The sequence below is a fragment of the Coregonus clupeaformis genome, chromosome 13 (genome assembly GCF_020615455.1).
Source record: "Coregonus clupeaformis isolate EN_2021a chromosome 13, ASM2061545v1, whole genome shotgun sequence".
Classification (NCBI taxonomy): Eukaryota; Metazoa; Chordata; class Actinopteri; order Salmoniformes; family Salmonidae; genus Coregonus; species Coregonus clupeaformis.
The window spans coordinates 21,082,910-21,102,705 of NC_059204.1; the positions used below are offsets into that span (position 1 = coordinate 21,082,910).

Here is a 19,796-nt window from a genome sequence, read left to right on the forward strand (position 1 = left end):
GCAAATCCCGCCCTTCTCTGCTAAAAGCATATTGAGAGCCAATCTATTCTGCCAGGTCATGAGTGAGGTGGCGGATAGTTGGTCTGAGATTCCCTTTACTGCATCCCTTGTCTGATTAATGAACCTTAATAGATGTAATTAATCCAGTCAATATTTTTATTAATTGTAACCCACCAGAAAAACGTTGTTGTAAACCCTTCTCCAATTTGATCTGCGATTCGCATTACTTTAGTGTCTATAACATTGATAATCTCCGGGGGTCATTGTGAATTGGGGTGCCTTAGTATTATCCTTTTTAAGAGTGGTTATTTTACTATCAGAACAATTAGGTGAGGTTTGGTTTGATCCCAAATCTATCACACAAGACAACATGGTCTGAGGCATAGGTGCAGTTAAAAGGGTTGGCCTACCTGTTGAACAGGCATAACAATTAGTTTGACCCAACGCCCTAGCTGTGTAGTTCATCCACCTTACCCAGAAGTTCTCATTTGAAATTCCTTCTACTTCTCCTTGGTTCATTTCCTGCATGAGGAAATCTTCTACCCTTGGTGGTTTAGTGCTATTTAGGATTCCTTCTGAGGGCCTTCCAAGGGGTGTTAGACTAGTTTTTGATACCTCTGGTGATAACATTGGATCTACCTGCTGTTCCTGTCGGGGGTGGAAGATTAATTTCTCTCCTGAAAAATGAGCCTCAAACATGTATTTGCCCCGACATCATCAACACAGACCCAATAGTTCCTTGCTATGTCATCTTGCATAATTGACTTTACCGTTATCACCAGTTCCGTTTTACATTTATCATGGGTTTGTTTAATTCCCCATCGGTGTGCTGCGTCCATTCCATTCTCATAGTACGTTCCCCAGGTATGTTTAAACACCTTTGCCCAAGGACATATGCTATCCCCAGTGCAAATGTATTTACCATACCTTCTAGGACCTTCCCTTCTTGTACACGACCCCCCACTTACCAATTCCCCCATATTATCTGACTCTTCATGGGAGAAGTCGAATGGTACTTTGAATCCCCCATCTTGTCCTAAACTGACTTTAACTATAAAATAATCATTCCCCCAATAGTCTTTTTTGGTTTCAGTATTTCTACGAGATCAAATCAGTGCCTTGGTATTATTTTGTTCATCATATCCCTGTTTAGGTTGACCTGGATTCATCCATAATATGGTTAACACGATGATGCAGCTCAGAGTCCCCCAAAATCCCCAAAACCGCCATCCCAATCCTGTCCCTGACCCACCTGCCAGGTACTTCCCCATACCAACAACTCTAGGAACACCCCACAGTGATGAAAGGTCAGGTTAGGGTTTCTTCGTTAACAGAGTTTACCCCCGAACCCTAGTGGTACAGTTCTTCTCTTTAACTCTGTGTGTGTTCAACAGTGTTGGTATGTGGGCCTACCTTTTTGCAGTGGGTAACGTGGACCCAAGTGGCTCTCTCAGCTATTCTTATAGCGAAGGCAGTTACCAATAGGACATTTGACTGCTTTCAATCCTTTTTCCTCAACGATTGGATCCACACCCAGTCTCCAGGTTGTATACAATGAGTCACCTTCTCCTTTAATTCTCCTGTAGGACACAAATTCTTAGACATACGGGTATGGTTAACGAACAATTTTCTCATGTGTTCTGCTAGTGTATTCTCTGGTTCTATGTCTGCCTGTTCTGGTCCTGCCAACTGTGGCATTCTGTAAGGTCTTCCAAACACTTTCTCAAAGGGGGACAATCCGTTTTTCTCTGACGTTATTCGGATAGTCATTAGTACGATTGGCAGACATTGTACCCAATTTCTTCCTTTCACTACGTGATAACTATAAAATCCAATCCAACCCTGGGGTGCTCTCTGTCTATCTTGGTGATTATTCTGTGCACAGATGACACATCTGGAACCCAACATTAAAAAAAAGAAGTAATTCGTTATACCATAGGCCACAAAGTGTTTCCTAACCTGCTCTACCATCCCCCCTATTGACACATTGCTTTACCCATGTGTCAATATTTCCGCATATCAAAACAGTGACTTTAATACATTTAATAATTTATCCTTATGCCAGACATTATCTCGTAGGATTGCCCCTTTCTTTACAGTATGAAAATGTATGCACTCACCAACTGTAAGTCGCTCCGGATAAGAGCATCTGCCAAATGGCCAAAATGCAAAATGTAATCAAGAACATAGGAAATTTCCCCGTATATTGTTCCTGTCACCCTTCTTAATGTCATATTTCACTCATTTGCCAATATAATCCCTTACTTCGTATAAGTAAGCAGTGATATTTTGTTCCCAGGCATCTATAAAAAAAAAAAAAATGGACGTTGTCTCCTATTGTCCCTTAACATATACTGTAGGGGATTTCCCTCCATCCTGGGAAAAAACAAAAAACAAAAAAACTCCCCCTCAGAACACATCGAATAACTCCATGTTTCATTAAATTCACTAAACCTATAAATAACAAACCCATAACCACCTTCCGGTAATCTACTGATTTAAACCTGTTGCATTAATTTATTAAAATATAAACCTATTGTTTAATAAATCCAGAACCTACGAAAAATGTTTACTACGCCATCAGCCTAATACTAAAAATGATCTCCCATTGTTCAACGTGAACTGTCTGCATAACTCACTGTTGTATAAACAAACTATTCAGACATCCGCTTCACATTACCCTCTGCTTCATTTACTAAATCCTGGCATTAGTAAATTCTATCCACACACCACCAAAAACGAATACAACTTGCATACACATAACTAGAAAGCATTAATTTAATACCAATCTTTTTTTTTATTCTTTTTTATTTTTAAAAAAAATTTTTTTTACTTTTTTATTTTTTGGGGGGGGGATGGATCAGCTTAATATTGCAGATAGATTGTATCTTCTATCAATGTAATTGTCTGCATCACTTCCAATCCCCCATGTTTTTTTTTATTTTTTATATATATATTCCCCTTTATTACTTTTCAACCCCACCATCCTTTCCCTACTTGGAGTAAATTAGTGAACAACAACGCCCAGGCCTCTACTTCCGGTCTATACTTACTATCTACACCTTATGGACAGAGTTAATTTTACAATAATTCTATATATATATATATATATATATATTTTTTTTTTTTTGCTCCTGAACCTCTTCTACTCTCAACCTCTCCGATCATTTTCATGATGTCCATCCGGTTTGCTTCTAAATGCCATATCTTTCTAACTGTGCTCTTTCCCAAAAGCTCCCAACATACAACCTATATACTTATTATGGACACAGTATGCTTTAATACCATTCTTGGTTAAACAATGCAATTCAACATTTCTCATCACCCAATTTCTATTACTTTTTTCACACAGGAAATCCTCTACAATCTCTATCCTCTATTGCTGACTTTCCATCTAACATTACTTTAACAGATAACCAATTATTTTTAACTTTTAGTCAAAACAAACAAAACATCTGTTCCCAGAGCTGCAACTTAAACTACTCTGTTATACTTACCGCTATGTGTTGCTAGGACAATCTATTTTCTATAAATTTATCAATTAGACCAGTCAGTCAATGTTATCTTACATACTCTGCTTCCTTCCAACACTGCTTCATTATTCTTAGTGTTTGTTTAATAATCCTCTCTGAGTTCCCTTACTTCACTTCCCATGAATATAAGACATTCGCTTCTCTAGGCGTCATAAACTACATCCTATTACCTCTGTTATCAACTAAAATTATAGCCACCTCTTATGAAACCCCCAATCCGTCATTGTTTAGAATACAGCAGATCTAGGCAACTGTCCTTTCTAAGTAGGCTACAAGTAACACCAAACACATGCCGTAGTTGACCAGCATATATTGAATTTATCTCCATAGTATTAATATCCAATGTAGTGATTGACGTTCCTTAATGGAAACCCTAAATTGGCTTCATACAATATTATAACTCACGTCTTTAACCACATTACTTCTGGTCAGTTTATTCAGAAACCCCATATTAATTATGTCTCACCCATGACGTATGTCTACGTTTGGGTGAGAAAGTTAATATATAATTATTATTCCAATTATTATCTAGCCTCTCATTCACACAAATCTCCTTCATCAAATATAATCCCAGCAGAACTGACAAAAAACACAGACTGTGATTTCCAGGACACTGTCCCTTTGTTCTGGCCTCCTATCTCCCCGAGAGTTGGCATGACTCAACTCCCTTTAGGTCTCTCTTACTCCTCTTTTCTCTCTGTTCTGCTCATGGTGAACAGCATACCTTTAAACCTCAATGAGTGTTGCTGTCTTTTTTATTGTTTGAGAAATTTCAGGCCTCATTCCGCTTAAAAAGGCTATTTTTAATTGTTGATGATACGGCCCATCTGCTACCTGTTTGCACTCATGGATTTTAGAAAAATCAGCATGTCTATGGTAGTAATCTCTGAGATTGTTACATAGTTGATTAAGTTTATCTCGATACTCTCCGTCTACGGCCCACTGTAAAATAACTCTGTCCCCCTTCCTGGGGTCCAGTCTCCCTTCACAGTTGCCCAATCCTATCCTACCACTATCTGCATTCTCGATGGTTGTGGCCTGTTCTCTTACAGTATTTGCACGGCGCCTCATACTCTTTGGCGAAGTGCCCTCCCTTGTTACAGTTAAAGCACCTATTCCCCCCGCTGTAGCCTTCACTTTTTCCTGGATTTCTACCTTTACCCGCTATCTCCCCCAGAGTGGCCATCAGGTACTCTGCTCCTTTCTGCTCTTTCTCGGCTCTGTCCTGTCTGTTATTCCGCTCATGATGGATTGCATGTCTCTTAACCTCAGCTAGTGGTGTCACTCCCCACCCTTTCAAAAATGTTTTTATGGTTCTGCTTATCTCTGGTCTCATTCCACTGAGGAACGCTATCTTTAGTTGCTGAGGGTAGGGCGTATCATTCCCCTGTCTCTGGTCTGGCTCGGGTATTCCACTGTTTGCGGTGAACACATTCTTAAGCCTCTCTAAGTATTGGCTAATAGTCTCACTATCCTCTTGTTTACACTCGTGTACTTTAGAGAAGTCTGCGTGACGATGGTAATGTTCTCTGAGGCTATTACACAATTCAGTTATTTTACCAACATACTCTCTGTGATCGGCCCATGGCAAAAGTGCCCTCTGGGCATCCCCTGAAACCCACTGCCCTCTAACGGCAACCCAATCCTTTCTTGGGGTGGGTCATTCCTTCTACCGCTCGGGCCACGTCCCTCTGTGTCCATGGCCTGTATACATCTAAGGTTGCTGGGGCCCCTTCATTCCCTGCCAATAGATTAGATAAGGCTATCATTGGGTACTGGCCCCCTCCTAATCTCTCATCTCCTGACTCATACTGACTACCTCCTGTTCCTATCTCCTAACTGGACTTTTGTTGTGGGGTTCAAGTCTCCTCAGGGACCTGGGTCTTTCACCCTTCGGTCCCTTGACCCCCCTATTGTACCCTAGTACTCTAGTTACCTTCTTAGCCTTCTCTTTCTGGCTTTAACTTCCTTTTTCTGTCTCTCACCCTCCTCTCTCTTTCGAGACTCCGAGAGCCACACCCTGGCCGTATCTAGCCCTTCCACTCGCTCTCTCTCTGCTCTGCCTTTACACACCTTGTGCATCTGTTTTACCATGGATTCGAGTTTGTCTGCGTCCAGACGTCCCTCAAAACCATACCTCTCCCTCCACCTGGTCACATAATGGCGGTTTCTCCTATCCCTTGACTCCTTTTCTAAGTAATTCAAAACAGTTTCACACAACACCTGGAATCACCCCTTTCTGTTTATGTAGTCTTGACTAGTCCCCCAGAATTATCTCATACCGTTACAGAGGAATTTATCCCCTCAAATGTAATCTTGACAATTCCTGACAGTCTCATACAACAGAAATGGGTTCTCCCTCTTTTCTAGTGATCTTAACCGTCCAAATTTACTCAATTATATTAACCTTATTTCTCACGCGACCTATTTCAGTCCCTTCCTTGAAACAATTAATTATTGCGACTTTCGATGGATCATTAGGTCTCACACCTATACAACCTTATATGATTATTAGTTAACACTATCGGTAACCCGGAGTTTGTAAGGCTCCAGTTTTCACTGAAACTGATAGAGTTACGGCTAATCGACAGTTGTTTATGACTCTTGACTTGTTTAATGTATCTATCTCACACGATAATAGTTATTTCCCTCCTTGATATTTATTGACGGTCCCAGACCGTCTCACTATCACCTCTCCCTCCTCGAAGTTTCACCCCCGTTTTTTTATTTATCTAGAATACTGGCACATTGGGTTTTCTCTAGATAAACATCTAAAAAACGCAGAAGTTTACCTCCTTCTTGTGTACTCTTGACAATCCCAGATTGAACTCAACACAAGGCTAGTTTATGTTCGGTAATGGCCTCTCTACCTGGAGTCAATTTCGGACCCACCTCGGAGTCAATTTCTGACCCTCCTAACCTCGGAGTCAATTTCAGACCCTCCTAACCTCGGAGTCAATTTCTGACCCTCCTAACTGTGCTATACCACTCGCATTTTATATATATTTAGAATACTGGCGCATTGGGTTTTCTCTAGATAAACGTCTAAAAATGCGATGGCAAGTCTTACTGGATTTTGGTAATCATTCTCTGCCCTTTACAAGAATTACAGATTATTATTGCAAGTTCAGATCACTTTCCCCAAAAATCCAATGAATAAAGACTACTGACCTTATTCTTGCAGCTCAATTTTGGTTGGATATCGTCACCGTTTCTGTCGTTTCCAGGTTGTCACCGGCCTGTATTTGAACCCCCAATCTCAGAGGGCAGGTCTTTGTCTATACAGATGTATCATCCGCCCGTGCACGGTTTTCGGTGTCCCCCGGAACGACAGAGGATGGGTATTGATATCCGGCTCGAAGGACCAAGCTGTTACGAGAATTTTGTTATCTCAATGGTTGAAGTCAACTACTTCATAAATCTTTGAATAATTCCCAAAAGGTTGTAAATCTCTTAGTTTAAATAAATTAAACAAAGACCCAATTCTGCTCATGGTCAGCATATTTATTCATGAGAGCGCTCTGCAAGAAAATGGTTGTACAATATTTTTATACGCACACGTCAGAGGAAAGATCCCACCCCGCTGTAGGCGGGCTGTATTTTTCCACTGTACACATCTTGTAAGTTCCCACCTGGGTCTAGCTCATGTGATTTTCCTCTGCTCTCCTGACCATCAGGTCACACACACACACACATACACACACGCACACACACAAATACACACACACCTTCTTATCATAGTCTACTCCTTGCTCGGGCAGGCTGCATTCTTCAGTTATCGCGTCCTCACAATATCCTGAAAGCCTTTTCACTCCCCTTTCCCTGTGTGTTTTGGGAACCAGTCTCCTGTTATTTGGTTTCAATCGTTTTGCACTTCTGCTTGCCTAATTACAAGACACAAATACTCTGTTGCTGTGATATAAACACATTTGATTAACTCTCTAAGATCTAGTCTACTAATTAGTCATACATTATTAGTTTAACTGAGGGTGTGACATTTTAGTCATATCTTACTCACACATGTCTACATCAATCCACCCTTTGACTAAATTTCACACACACATTTAAAATACATTCTTATAAAATGAAACACACAACAAGGCATACAACTTGTTTTGCATATTAAATGAGTCACCAGTACAAAACACACTATAAAAATACAATTTGTCTTGCATTGCTACCAAATTTTACTTCCAACCATAACTCACTCTCCTTGTTAGGATTTTCACTATAACTTTCATTGAAAAGATAGTATACTAAACATCAAAAATTGTCTCATTTAATACAGGTTCATCAGGATTGAAATTTTCTGCATAGTCCACTAGAACGGGAGGATATACAGTGGGGAGAACAAGTATTTGAAACACTGCCGATTTTGCAGGTTTTCCTACTTACAAAGCATGTAGAGGTCTGTAATTTTTATCATAGGTACACTTCAACTGTGAGAGACGGAATCTAAAACAAAAATCCAGAAAATCACATTGTATGATTTTTAAGTAATTAATTTGCATTTTATTGCATGACATGAGTATTTGATCACCTACCAACCATTAAGAATTTCGGCTCTCACAGACCTGTTAGTTTTTCTTTAAGAAGCCCTCCTGTTCTCCACTCATTACCTGTATTAACTGCACCTGTTTGAACTTGTTACCTGTATAAAAGACACCTGTCCACACACTCAATCAAACAGACTCCAACCTCTCCACAATGGCCAAGACCAGAGAGCTGTGTAAGGACATCAGGGATAAAATTGTACACCTGCACAAGGCTGGGATGGGCTACAGGACAATAGGCAAGCAGCTTGGTGAGAAGGCAACAACTGTTGCCGCAATTATTAGAAAATGGAAGAAGTTCAAGATGACGGTCAATCACCCTCGGTCTGGGGCTCCATGCAAGATCTCATCTCGTGGGGCATCAATGATCATGAGGAAGGTGAGGGATCAGCCCAGAACTACATGGCAGGACCTGGTCAATGACCTGAAGAGAGCTGGGACCACAGTCTCAAAGAAAACCATTAGTAACACACTACGCCGTCATAGATTAAAATCCTGCAGCGCACGCAAGGTCCCCCTGCTCAAGCCAGCGCATGTCCAGGCCCGTCTGAAGTTTGCCAATGACCATCTGGATGATCCAGAGGAGGAATGGGAGAAGGTCATGTGGTCTGATGAGACAAAGATAGAGCTTTTTGGTCTAAACTCCACTCGCCATGTTTGGAGGAAGAAGAAGGATGAGTACAACCCCAAGAACACCATCCCAACCGTGAAGCATGGAGGTGGAAACATCATTCTTTGGGGATGCTTTTCTGCAAAGGGGACAGGACGACTGCACCGTATTGAGGGGAGGATGGATGGGGCCATGTATCGCGAGATCTTGGCCAACAACCTCCTTCCCTCAGTAAGAGCATTGAAGATGGGTCGTGGCTGGGTCTTCCAGCATGACAATGACCCGAAACACACACAGCCAGGACAACTAAGGAGTGGCTCCGTAAGAAGCATCTCAAGGTCCTGGAGTGTCCTAGTCAGTCTCCAGACCTGAACCCAATAGAAAATCTTTGGAGGGAGCTGAAAGTCCGTATTGCCCAGCGACAGCCCCGAAACCTGAAGGATCTGGAGAAGGTCTGTATGGAGGAGTGGGCCTTAGTGAGTGCAAACCTGGTCAAGACCTACAGGAAACTTATGATCTCTGTAATTGCAAACAAAGGTTTCTGTACCAAATATTAAGTTCTGCTTTTCTGATGTATCAAATACTTATGTCATGCAATAAAATGCAAATTAATTACTTAAAAATCATACAATGTGATTTTCTGGATTTTTGTTTTAGATTCCGTCTCTCACAGTTGAAGTGTACCTATGATAAAAATGACAGACCTCTACATGCTTTGTAAGTAGGAAAACCTGCAAAATCGGCAGTGTATCAAATACTTGTTCTCCCCACTGTAGGTCGTCGTTCCATCGGTCTGAGTAGGGAATGGGCCCATAAGTCACTGCTCTCTCCAACGCCTTGCTCACCAACCCTTGGACACAGGGAACAAGACAACATCCACAAAGAACAAGCATACCCTTACAAGCTATAGCTGCACCCAGAATAGTTGCAACAATAGTTTTCCATTTACCAAACATTTCATCAAACCATCCAGTCATTGATGTATTCACCCCGCAGTTATCAGTCCATTCTTCACTTAATGCCAGCCAGTGCACTAGTTACTGTACCATCTGGGGCTGTATTGTTGTGGATAAACGTACAACAATGACCTCCCACCATCTTGCAAATCCCGCCCTTCTCTGCTAAAAGCATATTGAGAGCCAATCTATTCTGCCAGGTCATGAGTGAGGTGGCGGATAGTTGGTCTGAGATTCCCTTTACTGCATCCCTTGTCTGATTAATGAACCTTAATAGATGTACAGTGGGGGAAAAAAGTATTTAGTCAGCCACCAATTGTGCAAGTTCTCCCACTTAAAAAGATGAGAGAGGCCTGTAATTTTCATCATAGGTACACGTCAACTATGACAGACAAAATGGAGAAAAAAAACTCCAGAAAATCACATTGTAGGATTTTTTATGAATTTATTTGCAAATTATGGTGGAAAATAAGTATTTGGTCAATAACAAAAGTTTCTCAATACTTTGTTATATACCCTTTGTTGTCAATGACACAGGTCAAACGTTTTCTGTAAGTCTTCACAAGGTTTTCACAAATTGTTGCTGGTATTTTGGCCCATTCCTCCATGCAGATCTTCTCTAGAGCAGTGATGTTTTGGGGCTGTCGCTGGGCAACACGGACTTTCAACTCCCTCCAAAGATTTTCTATGGGGTTGAGATCTGGAGACTGGCTAGGCCACTCCAGGACCTTGAAATGCTTCTTACGAAGCCACTCCTTCGTTGCCCGGGCGGTGTGTTTGGGATCATTGTCATGCTGAAAGACCCAGCCACGTTTCATCTTCAATGCCCTTGCTGATGGAAGGAGGTTTTCACTCAAAATCTCACGATACATGGCCCCATTCATTCTTTCCTTTACACGGATCAGTCGTCCTGGTCCCTTTGCAGAAAAACAGCCCCAAAGCATGATGTTTCCACCCCCATGCTTCACAGTCGGTATGGTGTTCTTTGGATGCAACTCAGCATTCTTTGTCCTCCAAACACGACGAGTTGTGGTTTTACCAAAAAGTTATATTTTGGTTTCATCTGACCATATGACATTCTCCCAATCCTCTTCTGGATCATCCAAATGCACTCTAGCAAACTTCAGACGGGCCTGGACATGTACTGGCTTAAGCAGGGGGACACGTCTGGCACTGCAGGATTTGAGTCCCTGGCAGCGTAGTGTGTTACTGATGGTAGGCTTTGTTACTTTGGTCCCAGCTCTCTGCAGGTCATTCACTAGGTCCCCCCGTGTGGTTCTGGGATTTTTGCTCACCGTTCTTGTGATCATTTTGACCCCACGGGGTGAGATCTTGCGTGGAGCCCCAGATCGAGGGAGATTATCAGTGGTCTTGTATGTCTTCCATTTCCTAATAATTGCTCCCACAGTTGATTTCTTCAAACCAAGCTGCTTACCTATTGCAGATTCAGTCTTCCCAGCCTGGTGCAGTTCTACAATTTTGTTTCTGGTGTCCTTTGACAGCTCTTTGGTCTTGGCCATAGTGGAGTTTGGAGTGTGACTGTTTGAGGTTGTGGACAGGTGTATTTTATACTGATAACAAGTTCAAACAGGTGCCATTAATACAGGTAACGAGTGGAGGACAGAGGAGCCTCTTAAAGAAGAAGTTACAGGTCTGTGAGAGACAGAAATCTTGCTTGTTTGTAGGTGACCAAATACTTATTTTCCACCATAATTTGCAAATAAATTCATAAAAAATCCTACAATGTGATGTTCAGAATTTTTTTCTCTCAATTTGTCTGTCATAGTTGACGTGTACCTATGATGAAAATTACAGGCCTCTCTCATCTTTTTAAGTGGGAGAACTTGCACAATTGGTGGCTGACTAAAAACTTTTTTCCCCCACTGTAATTAATCCAGTCAATATTTTTATTAATTGTAACCCACCAGAAAAACGTTGTTGTAAACCCTTCTCCAATTTGATCTGCGATTCGCATTACTTTGGTGTCTATAACATTGATAATCTCCGGGGGTCATTGTGAATTGGGGTGCCTTAGTATTATCCTTTTTAAGAGTGGTTATTTTACTATCAGAACAATTAGGTGAGGTTTGGTTTGATCCCAAATCTATCACACAAGACAACATGGTCTGAGGCATAGGTGCAGTTAAAAGGGTTGGCCTACCTGTTGAACAGGCATAACAATTAGTTTGACCCAACGCCCTAGCTGTGTAGTTCATCCACCTTACCCAGAAGTTCTCATTTGAAATTCCTTCTACTTCTCCTTGGTTCATTTCCTGCATGAGGAAATCTTCTACCCTTGGTGGTTTAGTGCTATTTAGGATTCCTTCTGAGGGCCTTCCAAGGGGTGTTAGACTAGTTTTTGATACCTCTGGTGATAACATTGGATCTACCTGCTGTTCCTGTCGGGGGTGGAAGATTCATTTCTCTCCTGAAAAATGAGCCTCAAACATGTATTTGCCCCGACATCATCAACACAGACCCAATAGTTCCTTGCTATGTCATCTTGCATAATTGACTTTACCGTTATCACCAGTTCCGTTTTACATTTATCATGGGTTTGTTTAATTCCCCATCGGTGTGCTGCGTCCATTCCATTCTCATAGTACGTTCCCCAGGTATGTTTAAACACCTTTGCCCAAGGACATATGCTATCCCCAGTGCAAATGTATTTACCATACCTTCTAGGACCTTCCCTTCTTGTACACGACCCCCACTTACCAATTCCCCCCATATTATCTGACTCTTCATGGGAGAAGTCGAATGGTACTTTGAATCCCCCATCTTGTCCTAAACTGACTTTAACTATAAAATAATCATTCCCCCAATAGTCTTTTTTGGTTTCAGTATTTCTACGAGATCAAATCAGTGCCTTGGTATTATTTTGTTCATCATTTCCCTGTTTAGGTTGACCTGGATTCATCCATAATATGGTTAACACGATGATGCAGCTCAGAGTCCCCCAAAATCCCCAAAACCGCCATCCCAATCCTGTCCCTGACCCACCTGCCTGGTACTTCCCCATACCAACACCTCTAGGAACACCCCACAGTGATGAAAGGTCAGGTTAGGGTTTCTTCGTTAACAGAGTTTACCCCCGAACCCTAGTGGTACAGTTCTTCTCTTTAACTATGTGTGTGTTCAACAGTGTTGGTATGTGGGCCTACCTTTTTGCAGTGGGTAACGTGGACCCAAGTGGCTCTCTCAGCTATTCTTATAGCGAAGGCAGTTACCAATAGGACATTTGACTGCTTTCAATCCTTTTTCCTCAACGATTGGATCCACACCCAGTCTCCAGGTTGTATACTATGAGTCACCTTCTCCTTTAATTCTCCTGTAGGACACAAATTCTTAGACATACGGGTATGGTTAACGAACTATTTTCTCATGTGTTCTGCTAATGTATTCTCTGGTTCTATGTCTGCCTGTTCTGGTCCTGCCAACTGTGGCATTCTGTAAGGTCTTCCAAACACTTTCTCAAAGGGGAACAATCCGTTTTTCTCTGGCGTTATTCGGATAGTCATTAGTACGATTGGCAGACATTGTACCCAATTTCTTCCTTTCACTACGTGATAACTATAAAATCCAATCCAACCCTGGGGTGCTCTCTGTCTATCTTGGTGATTATTCTGTGCACAGATGACACATCTGGAACCCAACATTAAAAAAAAGAAGTAATTCGTTATACCATAGGCCACAAAGTGTTTCCTAACCTGCTCTACCATCCCCCCTATTGACACATTGCTTTACCCATGTGTCAATATTTCCGCATATCAAAACAGTGACTTTAATACATTTAATAATTTATCCTTATGCCAGACATTATCTCGTAGGATTGCCCCTTTCTTTACAGTATGAAAATGTATGCACTCACCAACTGTAAGTCGCTCCGGATAAGAGCATCTGCCAAATGGCCAAAATGCAAAATGTAATCAAGAACATAGGAAATTTCCCCGTATATTGTTCCTGTCACCCTTCTTAATGTCATATTTCACTCATTTGCCAATATAATCCCTTACTTCGTATAAGTAAGCAGTGATATTTTGTTCCCAGGCATCTATAAAAAAAAAAAAAATTGACGTTGTCTCCTATTGTCCCTTAACATATACTGTAGGGGATTTCCCTCCATCCTGGGAAAAAACTAAAAACTAAAAAACTCCCCCTCAGAACACATCGAATAACTCCATGTTTCATTAAATTCACTAAACCTATAAATAACAAACCCATAACCACCTTCCGGTAATCTACTGATTTAAACCTGTTGCATTAATGTATTAAAATATAAACCTATTGTTTAATAAATCCAGAACCTACGAAAAATGTTTACTACGTCATCAGCCTAATAGTAAAAATGATCTCCCATTGTTCAACGTGAACTGTCTGCATAACTCACTGTTGTATAAACAAACTATTCAGACATCCGCTTCACATTACCCTCTGCTTCGTTTACGAAATCCTGGCATTAGTAAATTCTATCCACACACCACCAAAAACGAATACAACTTGCATACACATAACTAGAAAGCATGAATTTAATACCATTCTTGGTTAAACAATGCATTTCAACATTTCTCATCACCCAATTTCTATTACTTTTTTCACACAGGAAATCCTCTACAATCTCTATCCTCTATTGCTGACTTTCCATCTAACATTACTTTAACAGATAACCAATTATTTTTTACTTTTAGTCAAAACAAACAAAACATCTGTTCCCAGAGCTGCAACTTAAACTACTCTGTTATACTTACCGCTATGTGTTGCTAGGACAATCTATTTTCTATAAATTTATCAATTAGACCAGTCAGTCAATGTTATCTTACATACTCTGCTTCCTTCCAACACTGCTTCATTATTCTTAGTGTTTGTTTAATAATCCTCTCTGAGTTCCCTTACTTCACTTCCCATGAATATAAGACATTCGCTTCTCTAGGCGTCATAAACTACATCCTATTACCTCTGTTATCAACTAAAATTATAGCCACCTCTTATGAAACCCCCAATCCGTCATTGTTTAGAATACAGCAGATCTAGGCAACTGTCCTTTCTAAGTAGGCTACAAGTAACACCAAACACATGCCGTAGTTGACCAGCATATATTGAATTTATCTCCATAGTATTAATATCCAATGTAGTGATTGACGTTCCTTAATGGAAACCCTAAATTGGCTTCATACAATATTATAACTCACGTCTTTAACCACATTACTTCTGGTCAGTTTATTCAGAAACCCCATATTAATTATGTCTCACCCATGACGTATGTCTACGTTTGGGTGAGAAAGTTAATATATAATTATTATTCCTAGCCTCTCATTCACACAAATCTCCTTCATCAAATATACTCCCAGCAGAACTGACAAAAAACACAGACTGTGATTTCCAGGACACTGTCCCTTTGTTCTGGCCTACTATCTCCCCAAGAGTTGGCATGACTCAACTCCCTTTAGGTCTCTCTTACTCCTCTTTTATCTCTGTTCTGCTCATGGTGAACAGCATACCTTTAAACCTCAATGAGTGTTGCTGTCTTTTTTATTGTTTGAGAAATTTCAGGCCTCATTCCGCTTAAAAAGGCTATTTTTAATTGTTGATGATACGGCCCATCTGCTACCTGTTTGCACTCATGGATTTTAGAAAAATCAGCATGTCTATGGTAGTAATCTCTGAGATTGTTACATAGTTGATTAAGTTTATCTCGATACTCTCCGTCTACGGCCCACTGTAAAATAACTCTGTCCCCCCTTCCTGGGGTCCAGTCTCCCTTCACAGTTGCCCAATCCTATCCTACCACTATCTGCATTCTCGATGGTTGTGGCCTGTTCTCTTACAGTATTTGCACGGCGCCTCATACTCTTTGGCGAAGTGCCCTCCCTTGTTACAGTTAAAGCACCTATTCCCCCCGCTGTAGCCTTCACTTTTTCCTGGATTTCTACCTTTACCTGCTATCTCCCCCAGAGTGGCCATCAGGTACTCTGCTCCTTTCTGCTCTTTCTCGGCTCTGTCCTGTCTGTTATTCCGCTCATGATGGATTGCATGTCTCTTAACCTCAGCTAGTGGTATCACTCCCCACCCTATCAAAAATGTTTTTATGGTTCTGCTTATCTCTGGTCTCATTCCACTGAGGAACGCTATCTTTAGTTGCTGAGGGTAGGGCGTATCATTCCCCTGTCTCTGGTCTGGCTCGGGTATTCCACTGTTTGCGGTGAACACATTCTTAAGCCTCTCTAAGTATTGGCTAATAGTCTCACTATCCTCTTGTTTACACTCGTGTACTTTAGAGAAGTCTGCGTGACTATGGTAATGTTCTCTGAGGCTATTACACAATTCAGTTATTTTACCAACATACTCTCTGTGATCGGCCCATGGCAAAAGTGCCCTCTGGGCATCCCCTGAAACCCACTGCCCTCTAACGGCAACCCAATCCTTTCTTGGGGTGGGTCATTCCTTCTACCGCTCGGGCCACGTCCCTCTGTGTCCATGGCCTGTATACATCTAAGGTTGCTGGGGCCCCTTCATTCCCTGCCAATAGATTAGATAAGGCTATCATTGGGTACTGGCCCCCTCCTACTCTCTCATCTCCTGACTCATACTGACTACCTCCTGTTCCTCTCTCCTAACTGGACTTTTGTTGTGGGGTTCAAGTCTCCTCAGGGACCTGGGTCTTTCACCCTTCGGTCCCTTGACCCCCCTATTGTACCCTAGTACTCTAGTTACCTTCTTAGCCTTCTCTTTCTGGCTTTAACTTCCTTTTTCTGTCTCTCACCCTCCTCTCTCTTTCGAGACTCCGAGAGCCACACCCTGGCCGTATCTAGCCCTTCCACTCGCTCTCTCTCTGCTCTGCCTTTACACACCTTGTGCATCTGTTTTACCATGGATTCGAGTTTGTCTGCGTCCAGACGTCCCTCAAAACCATACCTCTCCCTCCACCTGGTCACATAATGGAGGTTTCTCCTATCCCTTGACTCCTTTTCTAAGTAATTCAAAACAGTTTCACACAACACCTGGAATCACCCCTTTCTGTTTATGTAGTCTTGACTAGTCCCCCAGAATTATCTCATACCGTTACAGAGGAATTTATCCCCTCAAATGTAATCTTGACAATTCCTGACAGTCTCATACAACAGAAATGGGTTCTCTCTCTTTTCTAGTGATCTTAACCGTCCAAATTTACTCAATTATATTAACCTTATTTCTCACGCGACCTATTTCAGTCCCTTCCTTGAAACAATTAATTATTGCGACTTTCGATGGATCATTAGGTCTCACACCTATACAACCTTATATGATTATTAGTTAACACTATCGGTAACCCGGAGTTTGTAAGGCTCCAGTTTTCACTGAAACTGATAGAGTTACGGCTAATCGACAGTTGTTTATGACTCTTGACTTGTTTAATGTATCTATCTCACACGATAATAGTTATTTCCCTCCTTGATATTTATTGACGGTCCCAGACCGTCTCACTATCACCTCTCCCTCCTCGAAGTTTCACCCCCGTTTTTTTATTTATCTAGAATATTGGCGCATTGGGTTTTCTCTAGATAAACATCTAAAAAACGCAGAAGTTTACCTCCTTCTTGTGTACTCTTGACAATCCCAGATTGAACTCAACACAAGGCTAGTTTATGTTCGGTAATGGCCTCTCTACCTGGAGTCAATTTCGGACCAACCTCGGAGTCAATTTCTGACCCTCCTAACCTCGGAGTCAATTTCGGACCCTCCTAACCTCGGAGTCAATTTCTGACCCTCCTAACTGTGCTATACCACTCGCATTTTATATATATTTAGAATACTGGCGCATTGGGTTTTCTCTAGATAAACGTCTAAAAATGCGATGGCAAGTCTTACTGGATTTTGGTAATCATTCTCTGCCCTTTACAAGAATTACATATTATTATTGCAAGTTCAGATCACTTTCCCCAAAAATCCAATGAATAAAGACTACTGACCTTATTCTTGCAGCTCAATTTTGGTTGGATATCGTCACCGTTTCTGTCGTTTCCAGGTTGTCACCGGCCTGTATTTGAACCCCCAATCTCAGAGGGCAGGTCTTTGTCTATACAGATGTATCATCCGCCCGTGCACGGTTTTCGGTGTCCCCCGGAACGACAGAGGATGGGTATTGATATCCGGCTCGAAGGACCAAGCTGTTACGAGAATTTTGTTATCTCAATGGTTGAAGTCAACTACTTCATAAATCTTTGAATAATTCCCAAAAGGTTGTAAATCTCTTAGTTTAAATAAATTAAACAAAGACCCAATTCTGCTCATGGTCAGCATATTTATTCATGAGAGCGCTCTGCAAGAAAATGGTTGTACAATATTTTTATACGCACACGTCAGAGGAAAGATCCCACCCCGCTGTAGGCGGGCTGTATTTTTCCACTGTACACATCTTGTAAGTTCCCACCTGGGTCTAGCTCATGTGATTTTCCTCTGCTCTCCTGACCATCAGGTCACACACACACACACACACACATACACACACGCACACACACAAATACACACACACCTTCTTATCATAGTCTACTCCTTGCTCGGGCAGGCTGCATTCTTCAGTTATCGCGTCCTCACAATATCCTGAAAGCCTTTTCACTCCCCTTTCCCTGTGTGTTTTGGGAACCAGTCTCCTGTTATTTGGTTTCAATCGTTTTGCACTTCTGCTTGCCTAATTACAAGACACAAATACTCTGTTGCTGTGATATAAACACATTTGATTAACTCTCTAAGATCTAGTCTACTAATTAGTCATACATTATTAGTTTAACTGAGGGTGTGACATTTTAGTCATATCTTACTCACACATTTCTTTATCACAGACACAAAAAGATTCCACATTGTCTAGCATATTTTGTTTTAAATTAATAAATTATGATGAACTTCACAAGGTGGTGAAAGTGCACGCGGGATTGATGCTCCTTTCCAATAAATATTGAGGGTCTTATTCTGGAGACATGATGATGCCTTTTGACAAATACAAATAATCTCTGTCTTTTGTCCATAATAATCTCATCATGTAGGCTATCCTACCCACACTGTATCTGCCAGCTGTTGGTTAGAGCACACATGCATTGACCAGAGTGGGAACGCACATTCGCTATATAATGCAACGTTTTTTTTTTACACAACCATCAGTAGAGTTGAAAATGCTTTGGAAACCCATTTAACTTGTATTCTTTATTCGGTACGTGTGAATTTAAAAGTTATTTTTATGTGCACAATATCATCACGCACAGCCTTTTATCCGCAACAGGTCAATTTGATGTAAACACTTCTCTGGTGGGAAAATTCGCATATTGTTTTTATGCGGATTTTAGAATATTCACATGGAAATCTGTCGCCAATTGGATGGTAACCTAGCTAGTGACACACACAGGAAAGCAAATCTGCACATTCTCATGGCTCCAATGCAATACATTTAATAAGCTAGCTAGCTAACAGCTAAGCTGCCTTCCACACGGTTTCAACACATACCATTGTTTGGTACTGTGACTCCCCTAACATTCCTCCTCCTGTGTCAGTGTAAGCACATCCTGGTAGGTAACCTCAGTCAGGTCATGGGACTGTCCCAGCAGGAGACCCTGTCTGACCAGCAGATGTCCTGTATCCTCTCTGGGAGAGCAGCAGCCACTGACACGTAGACCACCCGACCCCAGGACACTCATCCAGACCTACAGGTAGACCACCCGACCCCCGGACACTCATCCAGACCTTCAGGTAGACCACCCGACCCCCAGACACTCATCAAGACCTTCAGGTAGACTACCCAACCCCAGGACACTCATCTAGACCTACACGTAGACCACCCGACCCCAGGACACTAATCCAGACCTACACATAGACCACCCGACCCCAGTACACTCATCCAGACCTACAGGTAGACCACCCGACCCCCGGACACTCATCCAGAGCTAAACGTAGACCACCAGACCAGAACTATAACAGACCCAAAGCACAGACACAGACTCAAAGGCTCGCAGCACCATCTAAGACCAAGCTGCTAAAGCACATCCTGGGGAAAGATGTTTAAAAGGCAAAGCCTACTGCTGCTGCATGGTCTCCTCCAGTCTGTCTGCATGTGTGAAGATGACTTTTATGGCTTTTAGGTCATTGTGCTGTTCTTCTGGAAGTCTGGTGTGGTTCTCTG

At 41.7% G+C, this 19,796-nt stretch overlaps 1 protein-coding gene across 1 annotated transcript in view; it reads left to right on the plus strand.

The window, feature by feature from the left end:
* The window catches only part of LOC121578881 (zinc finger SWIM domain-containing protein 7-like), an 82,594-nt gene extending 63,304 nt beyond the window's left edge, over nt 1-19,290 (plus strand). The window contains exon 5 of the mRNA XM_041893202.1: nt 19,171-19,290. Within this exon, the coding sequence (XP_041749136.1) occupies nt 19,171-19,290 (120 nt within the window). The remainder of the gene's footprint in view (nt 1-19,170) is intronic.
* The last annotated feature ends 506 nt before the right edge of the window (nt 19,291-19,796 follow it).